The 25731-nt window shown below is 35.6% G+C and overlaps 1 protein-coding gene across 1 annotated transcript in view; it reads left to right on the forward strand.

Moving 5' to 3' along the window:
* Positions 1 to 17848, forward strand: part of SKIL (SKI like proto-oncogene) — a 29111-nt gene extending 11263 nt beyond the window's left edge. Inside the window, exons 3-7 of the mRNA XM_045788629.2 lie at positions 6155 to 6252; positions 7756 to 7988; positions 11831 to 12072; positions 12360 to 12584; positions 13437 to 17848. Coding sequence (XP_045644585.1) covers positions 6155 to 6252; positions 7756 to 7988; positions 11831 to 12072; positions 12360 to 12584; positions 13437 to 13595 — 957 coding nt within the window. The 3' untranslated portion in view covers positions 13596 to 17848. The remainder of the gene's footprint in view (positions 1 to 6154; positions 6253 to 7755; positions 7989 to 11830; positions 12073 to 12359; positions 12585 to 13436) is intronic.
* Positions 17849 to 25731: the final 7883 nt, after the last annotated feature.

Raw genomic sequence — 25731 nt, forward strand, 5'->3', positions numbered from 1 at the left:
ATATTCACTTTATACCTAAGGAGCTAGTGCCAAGTCATGTGTTTAGTAAGGTTGCTAATGATTTATGTTGGGCTTGTACAAAGTAATGATTATTTAATATGCATTATATTTTACTTATGTAAGCACATCATTAGGATAACCTGTTAAATTTACCAATCTGCTAGTTCTTTGTATGCTTACAGTCTCATGAACACCACAATGTAAAAATTAATCTGTATATTTTATAGCTCTTTCTAAATTCAGTTTTTAAAAATAATTTTTCCACATATTTAAAAAAATTTAATTCTGATTTTTGGTGAGATTTTGGAAGTCCCACCAGTATGTTGAGCTATTGCCTTGATTTCTTTGGTTCATTAATATTTGTCACGCATTAAAGATAATATTAACCTGGTATCGTAGTTAAAAACTAGAGTGCCACCTAAAAGCAAAGTTTATTATTGGAGATAAGTCTAGGAATTGTAAAGGGTTTGATTTATTTATTTATTTATTTACAAATTGGAATGTTTATATATGAACAGTGCTGAGTGGCTGGGATTGTTTTGTATCTAGAAAGTGGCAACTAAAATGTTTATTGGTTTTTTTTTTTGTAAATGAAATCAAGTTCTTTAAATTATTTGTTATTGTGAGACTAATAAGCATTGCACTACCAAAATACAATAGTTCTTTATTAGGAAATCTGATTTTCAAAGGATCATGGGTACATAACACAGTAAGTTGAAATTTAGAGAAACTTTCGTAAAACATTTCCTAATTTTTACTTAAGATGAATTCTTCTATACATTTTGGGATTGTTTAAATTTTGTTTTCATAGACATTATTTGTTGTTTTATGACTTAGAGAAAGAACCTTTGAAATGAAATAATATGTCTGAAAATTTTCCTGTGTGTTTCAGATGAGGATGCGATCTGTTCATTTTGTGATAGATAATGGTGGGGAAGTTGGGCAATAAAAGCCTTTTAAAATGTTTAAGACTCCAGCTTAAGATACTAAGTGATCTATTTCTCCTCTTTGCCAAGTAATGTAATGTATTCTAGTTTAATGTTTAAATACACAAAGTAAATAATTTTTTCTTACATTGAAAGGTGAGATAAGAGGCAATAGATGCTCATATCTTGGTATCTAATTTTTATTCCTGATCAGTAGTAGCATTACTGCTGTGCCATTTAATTATATTGTTCTTTTTTTGAAGACCTAATTTGTATGTTGACACAAATGCAGAATAGATGAGAAAATCTGGCATGCCTGTGAATGTTCTGTTGTATAATATGTGCTTTTCTTAATTGTTTTTAACACACAGTTAGGGTAAGTTGTTATAAATGTGTTTATGGCTTACCACATGTTGGATAAAATTAAATCCCAACATTTTATCATGGTTAGTGTTGTACATTTCCTCATCATTTATATTATTTAATTTGTAGATCTGATTTCTAAAAATACACCCCAGAGACTTTTGGGCTGCTTTGGTACTTCATGAATAGAAGGATATTGAGTGTGAAAGAGACTGTCTTCTCAGTTTCAGGGTAGCAGAGTAACCTGATAAAAGGTCACTGTGGGAATTAATGACCTAAGCTGTCATTCAGAATTCATTCAGCAAATATTTATTAGGTCCTACTATATGCCAGGCATGGTGCTGGGTACTGGAAATACAAAAGTAAGGAAGTTGGTCCTTGACCTCGAGCTGCTGTTGAAGCGGAGGCTGGATAGCCTCTTCTTAATGATCTTGAGTGGGGGATTCAGACATTGGCTAGGGGACTGCATAAGTGATCTGTAAGGAAGGTTTCTTTCAAATCTCTAGACTGTGATTTTGTTAGTAGGATGGTGTGAGATTAGAAAATAAAACAAAGGACAGAAATTAGAGAGGGATGGATGTTTAAAATGCTAGCAGTTATTTATGGTGGCATCTGAAGTTTAGAGACCTAGAAATAAAGATACACTGAGTTTGGATCGTGAATAAAAGTAAAACTTAACAAATCAAGCTGTAGAGTTTTGAAATGAATGTGATCAAAATTGAGTCAGATTTTTTTTTTTTTAAACTGAGATTTCAAGTCAAGATCTTTGGGTGAAGAAGTTTAGAACTTGCTGTTTTGAAGATTTGATATTCCAGATATAATAGAAAAAACTTCTGAATGTATAAGTCAATTTTAGTAATTAGAATTTTAAAAATCTGGAAACAGTTGATATCTTGGGCCGTACATCCAGAATTGTTTTGGATATAAAGCTTATTTAAAGTGGAGCTTTATTTTCTAAATAATGAGTTTAACAAATGACTTCTAGAAAAGAAATTCTCATTTAATTCAAGCTGATGTTATATTTCATTGATTTGTTAGAGTGAGCGTATCCATGCTTATTAACACCTCTTGTCATACAGTGTTGTGGTGAAAAATGTTCTGCCTAAGTGAGTTTTCTGGATGATGAAGCTACTCTTTTCAGCAGAGTGTTTTTTAAAACTTTAACCTTTTTCATGAATTCTAGAATGTCTCAGTTTTCACTTTTTCTAAGTGGTAGGTATACAGTTATGGTATATATGTGTATACAGTCGGCTATTTATATATGGTATAAATATAGACTATAACTATATCATGTTAACTCAGGACTTCTTAAACATGAGTTATTGTACTGTGTTGTGATGAAGCTAGGGGACAGTGGAGATATAGTAAATTATTTGCACTGGCCTATGATAAAGCCCTCAGATTGTCTTGCTTTTGAATCAGATTTTGTGTTTGCATCTTGTAATTCTCCTGTCTTTGGGCTGGCAGCTGTCACCTGGCATCTATCATTTAGTATTGCTGTTGCCAGCAGTACCTTTTCTAATTTACTTGTAGAACTGAGCTATAGGTTAAGAAACTATGTGAACAAGTGATTGGCTTATTTTATGAATAAGCATTTGATTTTGCCTCAGATTCTGAACTTCTTTAGAATATTTGCTCTGGGGGCGCCTGGGTGGCACAGTGGTTGAGCCTCTGCCTTCGGCTCAGGGCGTGATCCCGGCATTGTGGGATTGAGCCCCACATCAGGCTCCTCTGCTATGAGCCTGCTTCTTCCTCTCCCACTCCCCCTGCTTGTGTTCCCTCTCTCACTGGCTGTTTCTGTCTCTGTCTAATAAATAAATAAAATCTTAAAAAAAAAAAAAAAAGAATATTTGCTCTGGATTGTGAGGTGTTTTTTTTTTTAAGATTGTATTTATTTGAGAGTGTGTGTGCACAAGTGGGGTTGGAGAGGGGCCTGGGGGGAGAGTTTGGGAAAGGGCAGAGGAGGGAGAAGCAGACTCCCCGCTGAGCAGGAAGCCCAATGCGAGGGGCATGATCCCATGACTCCCGGATCATGACCTGAGCTCAAGGCAGAGGATGAACCAACTGAGCCACCCAGGCGCCCCAAGTTTGTTTGTTTATTTGTTTGTTTGTTTAATTGTATAGAGCCTAGAGGCCCTCACTGAAAACTCAACTCTTAAATCCTTTGAAAATATCATTATTTTCTCTAATCTTGTGGTCTCATTGTTAATTTTTCAAATTCCTTGTTCATGCTTAACCAAAATGTTGATTTCCCACCAATAGAGGTTACCATATTTTTATTTTTGGCTTTTCATTGGTCTTAAATCATCTCCTGATTGATTAAGTTGTGTAATGGTTGCTCCAGAAACGGTTTCCTTTCCGTTTTCAACCCATTTTGTTGGGGACTTGGGTTGTCAGACTTCTTCTGAGTTTCTTCATCCAATTGTTTTCCCCCATTAGCGGGATCGCCCCAAACCATGGACAGTTTATGAATTGATGATGCTTTAATCACAACTGCTTAGCTTCTGGAAATCTGTTTCTATTCCATTTTGTGTAGTTTCTTGGTTCTGAGCTGGAATATTGGGACCTTAGGCAAAATAGTTTTCCTAACCTCTTAGTGTTTAGTGGCTGTCCCCTGAGCGTGATGTTTATGAATTATTGGGTGAGGATGTCATTTCCCGCACACCTTACCTAGTTGGAGAAGGGAGTGGAGATATTCAGAGGAATATCCAGCTCTCCTTTTTGTCTCATCCTTCTATCTCAATCTCAGTTCTATCCCCTCTTACTCCACTGGGGTTGTCCATTAACCTCCTGTCTTTATTGCTCACCCAAACCTTACCTCCTTTCACCTCCCTCCTCTACTACGTGAGTCTTGTTCCCCCTTTACGATACTCTTTTCCCAAAAGAGCAGGGTAATTAGTGTGATTTGAAACATGGTGTGTGTGCATAATGGCGCTGGTGGTTGGTGGTAATGGAGAGGCCGTATAAAACCAAAATAAGAGAGAAGTTCGTAGTCACAGGTTCTTCTTTTCTTTCTTAATTTTTGAACCTCAGTTTTCTAATCTGTAAAATGGAGGTCATGATACCTACTTAATGAAGTACTTGTTAGAGTTAAGTAGGGTTTATGAAGTTCTTATCAGGTAGATAGATGTTCATTAAGTAGCCAGTTACCTTCTCTTTTTCATTTATTCACATGTGTAGTTTATGAGGCAATTTGGTTTATTAATAAGTGTTAGCAAGCAAAGTAGTTTCAAGTTTAGCCTGACAAAGTTTTTGGTTTTTTTTGTGTGTGTGTGTTTTTGGTGTGTAAGATATTTGTTCGGGATCAATTGCCTGTTAAAGGAAGGGAGTGGAGGCGAGACTGTGTAGAGGGAAGGTAAAAATGTGCAATGCAGTCCCATCAGTGTTTCAGCCAAGTTGGCAGGGAACTGTGGAGTGAATAATGCCCGTTTGAGTTGTACCATGTTAAGATAAAATGGCTGCTCCTTTGGACTCCTACCTCCCTCGTATCAGTCACCGTATCAGCTGCCCAGAGAAAGGCATGACTCAGCTTTGAGGAGTTTCCTCACGAGCCTGTGCCCCTCAGGTACTATGCTGAATTCTTCAGGCGGATCCTCCGCAGATCTGTAGAGTTCTCTTTGGGCAGCTTTCTCTGCCGTGCAGACTTGATTTGCCTTGGTCTTTCTGGATGTACCCTGTCTCCTCCCCTTACGTTACTCTGTGAGGCTCTGGACAGCTTCCCTTGTCTTTCTAATTTTTGTTTTTTCTTTTTCTTTCTTTCTCTTTCTTTCTTCCTTTCTCTTTCTTTCTTTCTTTCTTTCTTTCTTTCTTTCTTTCTTTCTTTCTTTCTTTCGCATTTCACCATACTTCTTTTATTATAAATCTGCCTATGCATCTGTCTATCCACCTTTTTTCCCCTCCAGTGTTATTGAGAAATAATCAGCATACCTCACTGTATAAGTGTAAGGCATACAGGATGGTGGTTTGATTTACATGTATTGTGAAGTGATTACCACAGTAGGTTCGGTGAACATCCATCCTTGTAATGCAGTCTGTCTTGGTTTCTGAGGCGCAGTGGGGTGCTTCAGCCTCACCACCTCCACCCTCCCATGTTACAGGGTTCTCTCAGTGGTGTCTTGTTCTTGAATAGATGTTAGTAGTTTTTCCTGTGAGGGGGCGTGAAGTCAAGAACAACCTATGTTGCCATCTTAGTGACATCTCTGCGCTGGCAAAGTATTTCTTGCTATAGAATGTTATCTGATCCTCTAACAAATACTGTAGGGAAGCTATGTATTCTAGCTCATGGTAGCGGCAAGAAGAATCCAAACGTACCAATGCTGTACGTTTGCAAGATACTATTTTATTTATTTATGGATTTTATTTTTTATTTATTTCTTAAAAAGATTTTATTTATTGAAGAGAGAGAACGAGCGAGAGCGAGTGCACAAGCAGGGGGGAGGGGCAGAGGGAGAGGGAGAAGCAGACTCCCAGCTGAGCAGGGAGCCTGATGTGGGGCTCCATCCCAGGACCCTGGGATCATGACCTGAGCCGAAAGCAGACGCTTAACCGACTGAGCCACCCAGGCGCCCTTAAAGTGGATTTTTAAAAAAGATTCCTTAGTATGAATTTTATGAAATCATTTCCAGCAGTCCATGTGAATATGCATTCTGAAACTGTTTCTGTGATAGGATAGTTCACTTGATTTTGAGTGATTAGATTTGGTGCTTTCAGGGAAGGCTGCCTTGTTAGAAGGGGACTCTCAAGTAATGTAACTCTTATTAGTCAGGATTCTTCAGAGGTGTACACTGGCCTTGTCAAGTTGACACATAAAATTAACTGTCACATCTTCCCTCAATGAACTTTTTCCCTTCTACATTTTTCTACAGATAGATACACCATCAGGAATGGAATTACAGTCATGGTACCCTGTTATAAAGCAGGAAGGTGACCATGTTTCTCAGACACATTCATTTTTACACCCCAGGTGAGTGGGTATTGGCTCATTTGTTTGTTCATTCATTCATTTGTTCATTCATTGATTCATTCAACATCTGTATGTCAGGTACTGTTCTAGTTCCTGGGAATTCATTATTTAGTTTTAGGCTTGTTAGTGAAATGAATTGTAAATTGTTTTGAATATTTGAGATAACCTTTTCTTGGTGTTTTTATGTTCTTTCTAGGAATTCGTCATTCCTTTTCACCCTAAAATAAAAATTGGAAGTTTTCCTTTAATTTCCTTGCCTCCCTATAAGAGGTAAACCAACTTTTCAGGAGTTGGGTGTGCAACTTTGGTATTTTACAAAGAAATTTGTGAAACTTAGAAGCTTTCATAGACCCCTCAAAATCCAGTTTCATATTTCTAATAGAACTACACCTTAGATGATAAACGTGTTCTTTATTGATGCCTAGATTCTTATTGCTGTGGGTACATGTTCCTCCCAAACATGGTGATGAAGAACGTCAGTCTCATGTACATTTGCACAGTTCCTACCACTCCTGTTGTGTTTGAAGTCTTTGGGATTATTAAACCTGTCAGGTTTCTTAGCAGAATACTGAGTTTTTATCCTCGGAATTCATGTAATTAGTAAAGAGGAACAATATAAATTACTGTATAAAGAAAATAAGATGTAAGCGGAGATGATTTAGAGTTCAGGGAATGCAGTAGTACATCAGTTAAATGGTTGCATTTTTGACTAGAGGTTATGCAGATTATAGTTAATAATATGGTGCTGAAGCTCCATATCTAGCTCAAATTTGTTCCATGGGTTTCTCAGATAATCTGCTGAACAATTTTATGTGAGCTTTGAGCAAAATTGGTAGTTATCCCTTCAATCTTAGTTTTGTGCAACTTACTACTGAAGTTTTATCAAATGAGGAAGTACTAAAGTATTTCAGGAAGATTGCTCTGTGGGGTTTGGAACAAATAGGACTGACTGCCCAGTACAGTAGCTGGGTGGTATTCAGAGTGCTATGTAGGAAGGGCCCTGGGAGCTCCTCATTGGGCCTATGGTGAATCAGGCCATAGCCTTGTGGTGTGGGACTGAATCAGCCTATATAACAAAGAGCGAGGATTCCTTGCTTTCACGGGTGCTGGGCAAGAAAATGGTTCTCCAAGTAGCAAATGTCTGTTTTCTTTCTAGCATAAGCTTTACCTATTCAGGGCTATTGAACAGCTCTAAAGTGCTTCATGCTTTTAGTTCTCAGGTGGTTTTGAGGGAAGGAGATGAGACTGTAATTTTCTTTCCCAGTGAGTATCTCTTTAGTGCTTAGAAATTACTTTTTTGCAAAGCAACAGAAATTATTCCTAATTTTGCACTTAACTGTCTAAAATACTGAATTTTTAAAGAATTCTTTTCTGTGATCCTTATTTTCTGAGTTATGTTGTCTGTTATAGTATAAAATTTTTTAACCATAGAAATAGAATTAACATATTTTGGTTTTTACCCAAATGTAATATATGTTTTATTTTGCCTTTCTTTGTTTTTAGCTACTACTTGTACATGTGTGATAAAGTGGTTGCCCCAAATGTGTCACTTACTTCTGCTGTGTCCCAGTCTAAAGAGGTCACAAAGACAGAGGCAACTAGATCTATACCAAGACAGTCAGAGAAGCCTCACAGTAGTGGGAAACATCAAAAAATGGTTTCTTACCCAGATGTCTCACTGGAGGAACAGGAGAAAATGGATTTAAAAACAAGTAGAGAATTATGTAGCCGTTTAGGTAAGTATTCAGAATTTTTTTTTTAAATCATACACTTAATATTAACACATTTATTCAGCATTTTCCCTCCCTCCCTTCCTTCCTCCCTTTCCGTTTTCCTTTCCTTTTCCTTTTCCATTTCCTTCTTTCAAGACTATTTATTTGACAGAGAGAGAAGGAGAACACAAGCAGGGGGAGAGGGAGGGGCAGGCTCCCTGCTGAGCTGGGATCCTGACCTGAGCCAAAGTTAGACACTTAACTGACTGAGCAACCCAGGAGCCCTTATTCAGCATTTTCAAAGAGGATTTCTTTTTAAGAGAGTGTTCCAGATAATTGAAGCTTTTATATTAAAAAAATGCATCTTTCAAAACTCTGAGTGACTACTTAGAACCTCAGTTCCTATACTTTTTTTTAGAACAGTTATAGCTATAGAGGCTAATGATGTAGATATGTAGTCTGCATGGTTTCATACTGCGAGTGATTTTTGCATGATTTTTTTTTCCTTTCCTGCCCTTTTTTGCTGTCAGTTTTCTTCAGAAGGTTCTTTCTAATTTGCTGTGAACTGAGAAACCATTTTATAATGCTAAGAAGTATGTAATGGGGTGCCTGGCTGGCTCAGTTGGTAGAGCAAGTGACTCTTGGTCTCAGGGTTGTGAGTTTGAGCCCCATGTTGGGTGTAGAAATTACTGGGGCAAAATAAATAAATAAATAAAAATCTTTAAAAAAAGGAATGCTAAGAAGTATGTAAGAGTGGTTAGGCATAGGACTCAAGGAAACTTAGTCATGTGATAAGCAAGGATCGAAACTCATAGCTGTGGGAGCCAGGCAGATGGCATAAAAAGCATAATGGTGGCTGGATATCTTAAGAAAAAAAAAAAAGCTGCCTAGTTACAATGTCATTTAAAATACTGTGGACCAAAGGAGACATGTCTGCTCAAATGCTGCTTATTTTACCCTCTACATAGCAGCAGAGCTTTGTTTCCAGCTTAGGCAAGTGTGACAGTTATTTCAGCTATCTTGGAGTAGTTGAAGCATCTATTAGTCATTTAACTGTTTTCATAGATAACGGAGATTCTTTTGGGGGTTTCTCTAATTTTGATATTTTAAAAATTCAACTTTCTTTGGATTTAAATATGGTAAACAGTAATTAGTAATGTACTGTTACGTCATACTTGTGTTATATTTTATTTCCCAAATTAATTCTAGTGACTTTTAAAAAATTGTAAATATAGTTCATGTACTATAAAGTATACCCTGTTAAGATACACAATTTAGTGACTTTCAGCAAATTCACAAAGTTGTCCAACAATCCCAGCTATTTAATTTCAGGACATTTTCATCACCCCAGAAAGAAACCCTGTCATCCATTAGAAGTTACTCTATTTTCCTCTTTCCCCAGCCTCTATTTATTCTTTGTCTTCATCGATTTGCCTATTCTGAACATACCATATAAAAGAGATCATATAATATGTGACCTTTTATTGTCTTGGATAATATTTTTTGAGTCCATGTTGTAGCACATTTTAGTACTTGTTTTTTTTTTTATATGGTTTAATAATATGCTGTTATTGTATAGATATATATACCACATTTTGTTTATCCACTTGTCAGTTGGTGGACATTGAATTATGTCCACTTTTTTTTTAAAGTAGGCTCCATGCCAAACATGGGGCTTGAACTCATGACCCCAAGGTTAAGAGTCATATGCTCTACTAAGTGAGCCAGCTAGGTGCCCTGAATTGTGTCCACTTTTTGGCTGTAATGAATAATGCTGTCATAAACACTTAACGCACATGTTTTACCGTAGACATGTTTTCATTTCTCTTGGGTGTATATTAAGGAGTGAAATTATTGGGTCATGTTTACTATCTTGAGGGCCTGCCAGACTGTTTTTCAAAGCATCTGTACCATTTTCCTTTCTACCAGCAGCTTATGAGGGTTCCAATTTCTGCAGTCTTTGTCTATTGTCTCTCTTTTGATTATAGCCATCCGAATGGTTGTAAGGTGGTATCTCATGGTTTTGATTTGCAGTTCCCCATTGACTAATGATATTGAGTGCCTTTCTATGTTTTATTGGATCTATTCAAATCCTTTGCCTATTTTTTTTTTAAAGATTTTTATTTATTTATTCGACAGAGATAGAGACAGCCAGCGAGAGAGGGAACACAAGCAGGGGGAGTGGGAGAGGAAGAAGCAGGCTCATAGCAGAGGAGCCTGATGTGGGGCTCAATCCCAGAACGCCGGGATCATGCCCTGAGCCGAAGGCAGACGCTTAACCGCTGTGCCACCCAGGCGCCCTTCCTTTGCCTATTTTTAAATTGGGTTGTCTCTTTACTATTGAGTTATGAGTGTTCTTTATATATTCTGGATGGTAGACCCATATCAGATATATGATTTGCCATTTTATCAGTTGTCTTTTCATTTTATTGTTGGTGTTTTTTGAAGCACAAAAGTTTTATTTATTTTTAATTTTAATTTTTAATTTTTTTTAGGGACAGTGCGAGTGGGGTGGGGAGGGGGAGAGGGAGGGAGAGAGAGAATCTTAAGTAGGCTTCATGGTCAGCACAGAGCCTGAGGTGGGCCTCAGTCTCACAACCCTGAGATCATGATCTGAGCCAAAATCAAGAATCGGGCACTTAACCTACTGAGCCACCCATGCACCCCAATGCACAAAAGTTTTAAATTCTGAGGAAGTTCACTTTACTTTTTCTTTGGTTGCTTATGTAGGTGTTATGTCTAAGAAACCATTGCCTAAACCAGGGTTGCAAAGATTTACATACAAGAGTTGTAGCTCTTACATTTAGTTCTCTTCATTCCATTTTAAGTTAATTTTTATATACAGTGTGATGTTCAGTCTCACTCTTTGTATGTGATTACAGCAGTCCCAACACTTGTTGAAAAGACCATTTTCTCCTGATTGAGTTATTTTGATGCCCTTGTTAAATACCAGTTGCCCATAAAAGTATGGGTTTATTTCTGGACTTAATGTTTATGCCAGTACTACACACAGCCTTGATGCCTGTAGCTTTTTAATAAAGCTTTGAAATTGGGCATTGTGAGTCCTAAAAGTTTATTATTCTTTTTCAAAATTGCTTTGGCTATTTTGGATTCCTTTCATTTTCATAAGAATTTCTGCATCAGCTTGTCAATTTCTACCACAAAGCCAGCTGGGATTTCAGTAGGAATTGCACTGAAAAAGAAGATTGATTTGGGGAGTATTTACGATCTGTCCTAGTCTATTCAGGCTGCTATAACAAAAATACCCTAGACTAGGTGGCTTACACTACAAACATTTATTTTTTACAGTTCTGGAGGCTGGGAAGTCCAAAATCAAGGCACCAGCAGATTTGTTTTCTGGTAGGGGCCTGCTTCCTGGTTCATAGAGATCTGTGTTCTCCTCAGACACATGATGGAAGTCCTCACATGGTGGAAAAGGCAGGAAAGCTCTTTGGAGTTTCTTTTATAAGGGTATAGATCCCATCATGGAGGCTCCACCTTTATGACCTAATTATCTCCCAAAGGCCCCACCTCCTAACACCATCATATGGGGCATTAGAATTTCAACATATGAATTTTGGGGTCACTAACATTCAATTCATGACACCATCTTAACAATATTAAATCTTCCAATCCATGAACATGGGATGCCTTTCCATTTATTTAGGTCTTTAATTTTTTTCAATGATGTCTTGTAGTTTTCATTGTATAGGTCTTGTATTACTTTTCTTAAATTTATTCTTAACTATTTCATTATTTTTTATTTCATTTGTAAATGGAATTTTTTTTTCATTTTGTTTGTGGATTCTAGTGATATTTTTAACAGTGATATTCATTTTTTGTTACTTCATTTTTGCCTCTCAAAGATCCATCAATCTCAAATAATTCTACAAGTAAAAAGAAACCCGAGTCTACCACTTGCAATTTCATCAGAGACACAAGCAAGGCAGGAATAGACCATGATACCGCAGCTTCATCTCCACTTCTTGTCAAAGATATCATTTGTGAGGATGATAAGGGAAAGATCATGGAAGAAGTAATGAGAACTTATGTAAAACAACAGGAAAAACTGAACACAATTTTGCAGAAGAAGCAACAACTTCAGATGGTAAAATTGTTATTTAAATGATAGTCTATTATGAAAAGATACTTTTGTGCATTCTCAAGAAGAGTCAAGAGAAATATTGTAAATGTGTTTAAGATTTAGAGTTCTACACTCATAAGCAATTTTCTTTTAAATTTTTAGAGGAAATAGTTTTTCAAGCTAATTACTTAAATATAAAACTGATGTGACAGCTGAATTTTAGATGTTCTCTGTCCTATTTTTTCCTGTATTGAAATTTTTAGCATGATGGAATTAAAATAAAAATTGTATTGTGATTCTTTATATTACAGGAAGTTGAAATGTTGAGCAGTTCAAAAGCTATGAAGGAGCTCACTGAAGAACAGCAGAATTTGCAGAAAGAGCTTGAATCTTTGCAGAATGAACATGCTCATAGAATGGAAGAATTTTATATTGAACAGAAAGACTTAGAGAAAAAATTAGAGCAGGTAATGAAGCAAAAATGTACCTGTGATTCAAATTTAGAAAAAGACAAAGAGGCTGAATATGCAGCACAGGTAAGGATTACTCAGTTTGTATAATGTTGCCCTTTCAGTGTGGAAATTGAAGCTGTGTTACCTTTTCTATTAAAATTACTTTTTGTCAAGCTCATTTCATTGGGCAAGATTTCAAAATAGATAATTCTGTTAAACACAAGTTTATGGTAGATCATCCAACATGATTTTTTTTTAAAGATTTTATTTATTTATTTGACAGAGAGCACAAGCAGTGGGAGTAGCAGGCAGAGGGAGAAGGAGAAGCAGGCTCCCTGCTGGGCAGCAGGCCCGATGTGGGGCTCAGTCCAAGGACCCCGGGATCATGACCTGAGCCAAAGGCAGATGCTTAACAGACTGAGCCACCCAGACGCCCCCCAAGATGATTTTTTAAAAAATTTTGATTGATTTATTAAACTTTCATTAGGTTTCTGTAGTTGCTCAAATTGCTAATCTCTGGCTCTCTGAATATCAAATGTTACATTATCTTAATGTAGTAGATGGGCTTTCAAATCAACAAATTAACACACATGAATTGTTGCCCACTATGTTCAAAAGCACTTGAGCAAAAATGAATAGTAGCTCACAACTTGGGGAAGATGAACAAATAACCCTCAAGGCTGTGTGAGAGGTATGCTAAACCGTAGGGCATAATGAAAGTGCTGTAGGTGTTAGTTCTCTTGACCCTTTTTTCCCCCTCAATTCAATGTTATGTCAAAACTGGATGAATATTATTAGATATTCAAGAGATTGTAGTATGCTCAAAATAGTTCATTTTGTAAAGAGTAATTTGAAAGTAAGTCTTTGCCATGATGTGAAGATTAAATGGAAAAACAAAACTGAATGAAAACTGATACAGTCTTTTAAATCTCACAGTTGGCGGAACTGAGACAGAGATTGGACCATGCTGAGGCTGATAGGCAAGAGCTCCAGGATGAACTTCGACAGGAACGGGAGGCAAGACAGAAGTTAGAGATGATGATAAAAGAGCTAAAGCTGCAAATTTTGAAATCATCTAAGACTGCTAAAGAATAGAAACCTTCAAAGAGATTCATCTGTGTATTCCCAACAGGGTTATTTTTGTTTGTTTATTTGCTTTGGCTATTGAATTCTGAATAACTGTCTGCATGAAGATAACTAGGCATCCTGTCCACTTGTAGATCAGAGAAAGTGAAGAGATTAATTATATATTAGTACATAAATTTTTACATTTTCCAAATGAATGAAAGTGTATGTTTCTTTGTACTTTTTTTTTTCAACCGGCTTAGAAACAGTACTATATGGTTTGAACTATTAGATAATCTGCCTATATTTGTAATGCAAATTTAGCAGTTGTATACTTTTTAAAAGCTGCATTGTGTGATAGTTGTGGTCACAGTTTTGTTACCCATATATCAGATTCAATTTTACATACAATGGTGGCTTCATATTTCAGATATATAGAGCTACTGAAGGAGTTGAATCTCCATTTTTTTCATTAACACAGTCTCCTTTCTAAATTGATATAGTATACTCATTATTATACATAAAATGTGCTTTTATTTTGTTCATATTATAGAATGAATTTCCACCAGTTCTCTTTTTAATGTCTCTCAAGAGGCATTTTATCAAAAGAGGAATTTCATTGATGAAGTTATAGCACTCCCCATAGGCATAATGAGGAAGGATAACGTACTTTGTTATACACTGCTATTAAATACAAGAAGCAGTTGTAATTTGTTTTTTGGTTTCAGTGTGGTTATATTTAGAATTTTTTTTATGCAGCAACTTCAGAAGAGGGAATAAAATGTAATAATTTTTGGACTTTTGTTGATGTTGTTAATAGAGGTGTGAAAATATTCATGTTCTTGAGAAAAACTGACACCATTGATGTACATCAGTTTGTATACAATCCATAATCCTCCTGTACAGTTTTTACATGTAGTTATGGGTCTTACTGAAATTTATATAATGGATTTGTTTTCCTTAGTGGGTTTGTTTTTCCTTAAATTGTAAATTAAACACCTTGAAGGTTATTTTGGATTTTTGTATGTTTAAGTGTTAAGTCTTATCAATATTTGCACGAATGGACCATTTTCAATTACTACGTAATATCCAAATCAGGAATTTACAGTCAACTGGTAGTGTATGGTAGGTTAATATAGGGGAGTTTAGTTACCTGCTACTAAAAGGTTTTTAGATAATTTTTAGAAGACAAAGGAATTCCGTAGATTGGGGGAGGGGCAAATCTTCTGCACTTTTTTTTGCACAGAAAAGTCTGTCATTCTTTAATGGCAAATTTCATATTCGTTAATTCTTGGCTTAAAAGATACTAGGTAAAATTCTTAGTATGCAGTTTTTAAAGGAAGTTTCCTGAAGCTACCATTAATTGACATTATTATTCCAGGAATTTTATGTTTATGTTCTCACGTAGGGTACTGTATGAAATTACTTGAGAGCTAAATTTATTTTTAAAATAAATCAGCTAGAGTTAAGTTTGTATACAATTCCCAGCGTAGACAAGAGATACTCTACTGGTATAGACCTTCAAAAATCAGTAGGTTATCATTTAGCCAGTTATTTTCGTATTTCACTTAATGGTACTTACATATCCTAGAAGAATTTTTGTACTTCTCAAAGTATAGTTTCTTTACTAGAGTGTGATGTAAATGTGTATTTTCTATTTGCCATTTAAATTTTACTATATTACCCTGCAATTTAATTTGTTGATTCTTGGTTTCCTCAAGGAGGAACAAATGTTAAAAATGATATACCCTCCTGAAACCTTTTATTTAGATCTGGAGAAAGAAAAATCACAAAGACATCTTATGATAAAGTTCATTTTAGTTGTGTCACAGCTAAGCTTTTTGGGAGATAAACTCAAGCCCCTACAATTTTGTTTTTCTAATTTACTAAAAAATCTTAGTGCTTATGTTACTTAGCAAATGACAAGCTTACTTGTTTCAACCCAAAACTTCTAAAATAAATTGCTTAATCTTTGAAATATTTTATTTTAAAATTCTAAGCAGTGCTTCAACATCTTTAAATCATCATAAACTCTTAAGTTAGAATTGAGTAAAGAAATATTTTTCCTAGTCCTTCGCATTAGGAAAACTTGCCACATAAAATTGTATTGTCTTCATTTTCCAGAAGATCATTGATGTGCCATAGGTTTCTGTCTAACTTCCTTGAAAATAGAGCTTTTTAGTCAATTGTACATATTATACTTATTCTAGTTAAAAGTAATTTTAAGTTAAACTGCACCACATAGGTTAAAAATAGAAAGATTTTGTAATACTTTAAAAGTGGCCTCTGCTGAAATATCCATATAAACTTACTCTTCTATTCTTTGCATGCTCATTTTGTGTGTTGGTTGCCAGCTTAAAGTTTGTTTTGGTGTTAGGTTTTGTGTGCCAATTTGTTAGGCAAGCAGATTTTTCCTCAGACTTTGTAATATTATTCTTTTTAGGAAAAATATAAAAATACTTACTTTAAAAAACTGCATTAAAGGAACGGCCTATCAAAAGCGTAGAGCATCTTAAGAAGGAAGAAAAGATAGAATATTAGCTTACTGGGTGATGGGTGATGTTTAATTTGGGTAACGATAGTTTCTATACTTTAATTGTTGTGAGTAAAAGGTACCAAATCTGTAAAGGTGGTAAACTTAAAACCTGCTGTCATTGAGGAAGCTCTAACCAGCTGATTTCACAAATGCAACTTGTGACACTATGGGAGGGTTTGACCGACAACATAACTTTGGCTTGTGCTTCAGTTTTATAAAGCATATTCTTTTGCTTGAATTTCTGTGTCCATGAGAGTCAGGATGTTTTATGCTTCTTGAACTAATTTTATAGCATATTTAATGTATTACCAGTTGAGATATAAGATCATTTGTACATATCGAATTAAGAACCAGTTACTAAAGTAGGTGAAATGGACGAGTACAATGATATTTGCAGGTTATCCGTAGGTTTTAGAAGTCATGACAGAACACCCAATTTATTTGCACCTCTGGGGGGGGGGGTTCTGTTTGAAGGAAAGGAGAAAAAGGAAACTCAAGTAATACGAAACATGTTCAAGGTATTTCCCTAAAATTAATTGTCAAGCTGGTGCTGAAGGTTTTTGATCAGCTTCTAAAATTTTCTTCTCAATGACATGTTTTGATTGCTTTGGGGGAAATCCTCATTTTCATTTGCTCTTATGCATTTAATCCGCACGACAGGACATTAAAAATCAATACAATGAAAAGTTGTGCTCATACTGTACATCTATTTCTGTGCTTAGAACTACTTGTTAATTTTTATTGAAGCTGTCAGCAATAAGGGACACATTACTGCTGTATTATACATTGTGGGATTGAATAAACAGTTTAAATTTTTTTCTAGTATAGGATACTGAAGCATTTCCTTATTGGAAGAAATTTGGGTATTCTGTATTGCATCTTGTTTAAAAGGACAGTTTTTTTTTTTTTGTTTTTATGTTTCATTTTATTTTTGTAGAATCTTTCCATTTTAGATGGCTTCGAAAACTGTAATGCGATCTGGAGCTTGTTTCTTTAGTAATAGAATTAAATGTCTTATATAGTGCTACTGTTTTGAATTAGAAAGTGATCAAATGTAAAAACTGAAATTTAAAAATTAAGCCCAGAAAACAAAATAGTATATTAAGTTAGTTGAATGTAAAAAGAAATTTATAAGATTTTTTTCTTCAATATAGATACCTCACTTGAAAATAAAGCACAGCATACTTAAAGTAGTTCTAGTAAAAAAAGTCCTGCTAAAAGAATTGCTGAATCTAGGACAACTTTGGGGGAATTATAGTTTGGGAGAAATAAAATAGACTTGCTTTTAACCATCCTGTTAGAAGTATTTGCTTATCCTGATAATTTTAAGCCAACACAGTAGTCTTAAATTATTTCTGAATTTCTAACCTGTGAAGGCAGTAAGTATCTGTTCTGCAACTCTTGAAACAGGTTGTTGACTACATTGACCATAATTCAATTTAAAATTTTGCCAATGATGTACAGTTTTATGGTTAAAATTGCTGTGGTTGGTTGCATCACATGACACACAAAACTGTCCTCTACCTCACGTGAAATAAATATTTTATATGGTTTTACTATAAACAAGACTCATCTATCTGGTCACTTAGTTTACAAATTTTGAATTATATTTATTGAAACATGACATACTGTGCTCTCAGCTTATACCTCAATCGTATTTTGTGCTGTTTTCCATTTTCATGCCTTGTAAATAACTTGTATAGATTGTGGATTAAATTCAGAATAAAAACTTTTAATGCCAACGAAACTGATTGAAGTCCTTTTAGTATCCTGTGTGAGCTCAACTTTCTTGTCCCTTAAGAATGACATTTTCTCCTTTTGTTCCTTTAAAGTCTATTAGTCATTATACACTAAATGATTAGCTTGAGAAATCTTTTTTTAAATTACAAAATATAAAATTTTATGCAATATTTCAGGTATAAAACATACCAGTGTTTTGTGATTATTTTCTTTCATGACATATGGTCTTGCTTTCACTTCTTTCCCTTTACTCTGATACACCCACCTCTGGTATTATTTATTACAGCGTAACAAATTACTCCCAAATTTAGCTGCTTAAAATAACATATCTCACACAGTATCTATCTGAGGGTCAGAAACCCAAAAGCAGGTTAGCTGAGAGTGATGGCTCAGGATGGCTCTTACAAGTATGCAGTTATGTTATTTAGGGCTGAAGTCATATGGAATCTTGACAGCTGGAGGATCCGCTTTCCAGTTCATTCACGTGGCTGTTGACAGGTGTTCACTTCCCTCCTCTATGGACCTATCCATGGAGCTGTCCACAATATGGTAGATGGCTTCCCCCAAATGAATGATCCAAAAGAGAGGAAGAATGATGCCAGTTTCTTTTGTTACTTAGACTCTTACGTGAGTCACAAGCCCATATGCAGTTGGAGGGTATTACACAAGGGTATGGAATACAGGGAGGAAGGGATTATTGAGGGCTATCCTAGAGTCTGATTACCATATCCTCCCAATTTTTTTATGGCAAAATATACATAATATAAAAATCATTTTAATTATTTTTAAGAGTAATTCAGTAGCATTAACTACATTCACAATGTTCAACCATCACCATTATATTCAGAACTTTTTCATTATCCAAGACAAATTCTGTACCTGTTAAATAATAACTCCCTTTTCCCACCACTCCCAGCTCTTGATACCCTCTATTCTATATTCTGTTTCTGTGATAATTTACCTATTGTCAGTATCTTGTATAAGTGGAATCATAAAACGCTTGTCCTTTTGTGTCTGACTTCCTTCATTCCTTCACTTAGCAAAATGTTTTCAAGATACATCTGTGTTGTAGCATGTGTTGGAATTTCCTTTTATGAATGAATATTTTATGAGTAAGTATATGTGTGTATATATGTACGTGCATTCATCTGATGATGGAGATTTGGGTTTCCACATTTTAGCCATTGTGAATAATGCTGCTATGAACATTGGCTTACAAGTATGTGATTAAGTCCCTGCTTTTGAGCCTTTTGGGTATACACCCAGAAATGGAATTGCTGGATCATTGAATAATTCTACATTAAACTTTGTGAGGAACCACCAAACTTTTCCCCAGCAGCTGCATCATTTTGCATTCCCACCAGTAATGCACAAGGGTTTCTAATTTTTTCATAGCCTCACCAACACTTGTCATTTTCCATTTTATTAATAATAGCCATCCAAATGGATGTGAAGTGTTATTTCACTGTGGTTTTATTTGCATTTCCCTAGTGCCTTAGATGTTAAGCATCTTTTCATGTATTTATTGGCCATTTGTATATCTTTGGAGAAATGTCCACTTAGGTGCTTTGTTCATTTTTGAAATTGGATCATTTATTTTTGTTGTTGAGCTCTAGGAGTTCTTTATATATTCTGGATATTAATCTTTTATCAGATATATGATTTGCAAATATTTTCTCCCATTCTGTAGGTGATCTTTTCACTTTTAATGTCCTTTGATGCACAAAAGTTTTAAATTTTGATGAAGTCCAGTTTACCTATTTTTTCTTTTGTTGTCTGTGCTTTTGGTATCCTACCCAAAATCCAAAAATCATTGCCAAATCCAGTGTCATGAAGCTTTCCCCCTAGCTTTTCTTCTAAGAATTTTATATTTCTTAGCTCTTAAATTTTAGATCTTTGATCCACTTTGAGTTACTTTTGTAAATGATGTAAGGTAAGGGGTCCAAATTCTTTTTTTTTTTTTTCTTTTTCTTTTTGCATGAGTATTCAGTACCCAGCACCATCTGTTGCAAACTGTTCTTCCTGTTGAATGGTTTTGACACCTTTGTCCAAAATCACTAACCATATATGAGAAAGTTTCTCTCTGGGCTCTCTGTTTTATTCCATTGGTCTATGTATCTCTCCTTATGCCAGTACCACACTGTTTTGATTAGTATAGCTTTGTAGCAAGTTTTGAAATGAGGAAGCGTGAGTCTCCCATATTTGTTCTTTTTCAAGATTGTTTGGGCTATTTGGTGTCCCTTGATATTCCGTGTGAATTTTATTTTATTTTATTTTATTTTAAAGATTTTATTTATTTATTAGACAGAGATAGAGACAGCCAGCGAGAGAGGGAACACAAGCAGGGGGAATGGGAGAGGAAGAAGCAGGCTCCCAGCGGAGGAGCCTGACGTGGGGCTCGATCCCAGAACGCTGGGATCACGCCCTGAGCCAAAGGCAGACGCTTAACCGCTGTGCCACCCAGGCGCCCCCGTGTGAATTTTAGGATGGGTTTTTCTATTTTTACAAAAATGCCATTGGAATTTTGATAGGGATTTCACCGAGTCTGGATCACTTTGGATGGTATTGTCATCTTAACAATATTAGGTCTTCCAGTCTATGACCATGGAATAGCTTTGCATTTATTTATGTCTTTAATTTCAACAATATTTTGTAGTTTTCAATGTACAAGACTTTCCCCTCAGATTTATTCTTATATAGTTGGTTCCTTTTGATGCATTGTAAATGGGATTTTCTTAATTTCCGTTCAGATTGTTCAGTGTGTAGAAAATGCAGTTAGTTTTTGTGTGTTGATTTTGTACCCTGCAACCTTGCTGAATTTATTTATTAACTCTAACAATTTTATAGCGTGTGGAATTTTTAGGGTTTTCTACATGTAAGATCATATCATACAAACAGATAATTTTATTTCTTCCTTTTTAATTTGGATGATTTTATTTCTTTTTCTTTCCTAATCGCTCTAGCTAGAACCTCCAATACTATGCTGAATAGAAGTAGTGAAAGCAGGAATCCTTGTTTGGTTCTTGATCTTAGAGGAAAAGTTTTCAGTCTTTCACCATTGTGTATGATGTCAGCTGTGGATTTTTCTTTTCCTTTTTTTTTTTTAGTTGTGGATTTTTCAGATATGGCCTACTTATCATGTTGAAGAAATTCCATCTATATCTAGGTTATTGAATGTTTTTATAATGACAAGGTGTTGAATTTTGTCAAATGCTTTTTCTTTCTTTCTTTCTTTCTTTCTTTCTTTCTTTCTTTCTTTCTTTCTTTCTTTCTTTCTTTCTTTCTTTTCTTTTTTAAAGATTTTATTTATTTATTTGACAGAGAGAGACAGCCAGCGAGAGAGGGAACACAAGCAGGGAGAGTGGGAGAGGAAGAAGCAGGCTCATAGTGGAGGAGCCTGATGTGGGGCTCGATCCCAGGACTCCGGGATCATGCCCTGAGCCGAAGGCAGATGCCCAACGACTGAGCCACCCAGGCGCCCCTGTCAAATGCTTTTTCTGCAGCACTAGAGATGATCACGTGTTTTTTTCCCCCCATCTATTACTGTGATGTATTACACTGCTTGGTTTTTGTACTACGTTGAACTATCTTTTGCATTCCAAGAGTAAATCCCATTGCTCATGGTGAATAATCCTTTTAATATGCTGTTTGTTTGTTTATTTATTTGAAATATACTTGACATACAACATGTAAATTTAAGGTGTACACCATGTTAATTTGATGCATTTGTATATTTTTCAGTTTGCTAGGATTTTGTTGAGGGTTTTGCATCAATACTCATAAAAGATATTGGCCTGTAGTTTTGTTTTGTTTTATTTTTTCTGTAATGTCTTTGGTCCTGATATTAGGATAATCCTGGCTTTATAGAATATTAGGAAGTGTTCTCTGTGCTTTGAATTTTTGGAAGAGTTTGAGAAAGACTGGTGTTAATTCTTCTTTCCATGTTTTGTAGAACTCACCAGTGAAGCCCTGGGCCTTTATTTGTTGGGAGGTTTTGAATTAGTGATTTAATCTCCTTACTAGTTATAGGTTTATTCAAATTTTCTATTTCTTCATGAGTTGTTTTTAGGTAGATTGTGTGTTTCTAGGAATTTGTCCTTTTCATCTAGGTTATCTTTTTTGATGGCATATAGTTGTTCATAGTATTCTTTTAAAATCCTTTATGTTTTTGTCAAATAAGTAGAAATGTTCCTATTTTCACTTCTGATTTTAGGAGTTTGAGTTGTCTTTCTCCTTAGCCATCTAGCTAAAGGTTTGTCAATTTTGTTGATCTTTTCGAAGAACCAACTTTTGATTTTGATTTTCTCTATTTATTTCCACTCTAATCTTTATTATTTCCTTCTACTAGCTTTGAATTTAGTTTGCTCTTCTTTTTTTAGTTCCTCATGATTTATAGTTTGGTTATTGATTTTAGATCTTTCTGTTTAATGGATGTTTTTATAGCTATAAATTTCTATCTTAGAATAGAAATTTAATTAGCATCCCGTAAGTTCTGGTATGTAGTGTTGTGTTTTTATTTTCATTTGTCTCAAGGTATTTTCTAATTTCCCTTGTGATTTCTTCTTTGACTCCTTGTTTGTACGTTTGCTTTTTTAGAGAGAGAGAGAGAGAGAACATGAGTGGGGTGAAGGGAGGGAGAGATAGAGACAGAATCCTAAGCAGGCTATATTCTTAGTGTAGAGCCCATCATGGGGCTCGATCCAACAACCCTGAGATCAGACCTGAGCCAAAATCAAAAGTTGGTTACTTAACCAACTGAACCACCCAGGCACCCCCTTCTTGGTTGTTTAAGATTGAGTTGTTCAGTTTCCTTTGTATATTTTCCTGTTTTTCTTCTGTTATTGATTTGTAGTTTCATTCCACTGTGATTAGAAAAGATACTTTGTATGATTTCAATCTTTTTAAATTTATTAAGACTTGTTTTATGGCTTAACATATGTTCTGTCATGGAGAATTCCATATGTACTTGAAAAGAATGTGTACACTCATGTTATTGCGTGGAATGTTCTGTATATATCTCTTAGGTCTATTTGGTTTATTGTGTTGTTCAAGTCCTTTATATCCTTATTGATTTTCTGTCTGGTTATTTCATCCATTATTGAAAGCAGGGTATTAAAGGCTCCAACTATCATTGTAGAACTATTTCTCCCTTCAATTCTGTCAATGTTTGCTTCATGTATTTTGGACACTGTTGTTTAGTGCATATATGTTTACAATTCTTATATCATCTTGATGAATTGACTCATATCAATATATAATATCCTTTGTTTCTTGTAACAGCTTTTGATTTAAAGTCTGTTTCATCTGATATTAGCACAGTTACCCCAGCTCACTTTTGGTTACTGTTTGCACAGAATACAGGCATTCCTTGTTTTATTGCACCTTGCTTTATTGCATTTCACAGATACTGTATTTTTTATAAATTGAAGGTTTGTGACAACCCTACATCAAGCAAGTCTACTGGTGCTATTTTTCTAACATTCGATCACTTTGTGTCTCTGTGTCACATTTTGGTAATTCTTGCAATATTTCAAACTTTTTCATTATTATTATATTTGTCGTAGGGACATGTGATCAGTGATTATGGCTCACTGAAAGCTCAGATTATGATTAGCATTTTTTAGCAATGAAGTGGTTTTTTTTTTTTAAGATTTTTTTTATGGGAGAGAGAGAGAGCACATGAGCAGGGGGAGGGGCAGAGGGAGAGTGAGAGGTAGGTTCCCTGCTGAGCAGGGAGCCCAGCAAGGGGCTCAATGCCAGGACTCTGGGATCATGACCTGAGCTGAAGATAGATGCTTAACTGACTGAGCCACCCAGGCACCCCTGAAGTGTTTTTAAATTAAAGTTTGCATGTTGTTTTCCCCAGACATAATGCAATTGCATACTTAATTGACTGTAGTATAGTGTAAACATAACTTTTATATGCATTGGGAAACCAACAAATTCATTTGACTCACTTTATTGTGATATTTGCTTCATTGGGGTGATCTGGAAATGAACCCACATATCTCTGAGGTATTCTTGTATCTTTTCCCATCCTTGCACTTTCATCTTTGTGTATTTAAACTGTCTTGTACACAGCATAGCTGGATCTTAAAAAAGAATCCATTCTGCCAATCTCAGTCTTTTAATTAGAGTTTAATCCATTTACACTGAAAGTAATTACTGATAAAAAAGGCCTTACTATCACCATTTTGCTGTTTGCTTTCGTCTTCCTCTTTTTTTATTTGCTATTTGCTGTAAGTCCTATGGCTTTTTTTTTTGTCCCTTATTTCCTCCATTACTGTCTTAATTTGTGTTTAGGTGAGTTTTTTTGTAATGACATATTTTGATTCCCTTTTCATTTTCTTTTGTATATATTCTATAAACATTTTCTTTGTGGTTACCATGAGGCTTATGTTTAACATCCTAAACTTATAACAATCTAATTTGAATTGATACCAACTTAACTTCAATTGCAGGTAAAACCTCTGCTCCTATGCCACTACATTCCCCCACCTTATTTATTTATTTATTTATTTATTTATTTATTTATTTATTTATATTTATTTATTTATTTGACAGAGAGACAGCCAGCGAGAGAGGGAACACAAGCAGGGGGAGTGGGAGAGGAAGAAGCAGGCTCCCAGCAGAGGAGCCTGATGCGGGGCTCGATCCTAGGACTCTGGGATCACGCCCTGAGCTGAAGGCAGACGCTTAACGACTGAGCCACCGAGGTGCCCCTCCCCCACTTTATTATTATTGATGTTACAAATTGTATCTTTATATATTGTGTGCTTAATAACATAGATTTATTATTTTTTAATGCAATTGTTTTTTAAATCATGTGGCACTAAGAGTGCCACAAACCAAAATTACAATAATACTGGCTATTATATTTGTCCAGGTATTCACCTTTATTGGAGATCTTTATTTCTTAAAGCTTCAAGTTACCATTGAGTATCCTTTTGTTTCAATCTGAAGGATTCTCTCCAGTATTTCTTGTAGGACAGGTCTAGTGGCAATGAACTTCCTCAGTTTTTGTTTATCTGTGAATGTCTTAATTTCTCCCTCATTGTGGGAGGACAGTTTTGCCAAATGTAAATTTCTTGGTTGACTTTTCCGCACTATTTTGCAAAGACTATTCCTTCTTGTGTGTGGTCACTGAAGTACCTGTTCCTTTAGTTCATCTTCAGCTAATGTTTTGAAAGATTTCCTTGCATGCCAGGAGCTAAACAGACAACACAACAACAAAAGCTCACAAAAAATATAAATAGAGGAATGTAAAAGCGAACAGAGAAGTACAACTATCTCTCCCAGTCTTTGCAGCTTGCCTCTCTGTTGGAGCACTCCTTCAGCATCAGTTATGCTTACGCTCATCCTAGGACTCAGCCCGAAGTGAAAGTTTAAGGCCTTCTGGGGTCTTTTCTGAGTATGCCTCTTGCCTGGCACGTGTGTGGCTTTCTAAATACCCTCACATACAGATCTGCTTTTGAATGTTCTAATTTCCCAAGGAATCTCATCCTAGCTTCTCCTTCAGTCCTTAGACAGTCTGTTGATCATTTCTACCGTGTTCTCTCTTGTCCCAGGCAGTCCACCTTGCATTGTTTGTAACAGCCCCCACTGCTTTTTCCACTTAAGTTCTGAGTTAGGCAAACTGAAGATGAGAATCTTGTCAAGTAGTTCAAGACAAGTCAGAGCAGATGTACACAATGATTTTCACTTTTTAAAAGACTGTTATTTATTTATTTGGGAAAGAGTGTACAAGTGGGCAGAGGGGCAGAGGGAGAGAGAGAAATGGACCGCTGAGCAGGGAGCCCAATGTGGATCTTGATCCCAGGACCCTGGGATCATGGCCTGAGCTGAAGGCAGACACTTAACTGACTGAGCCAACCAGACGCCCAGATGTAC

Source organism: Ursus americanus, chromosome 4, assembly GCF_024610735.1.
Source record: "Ursus americanus isolate L20-20 chromosome 4, mUrsAme1.1.p, whole genome shotgun sequence".
In the NCBI taxonomy this organism is placed as follows: domain Eukaryota; kingdom Metazoa; phylum Chordata; class Mammalia; order Carnivora; family Ursidae; genus Ursus; species Ursus americanus.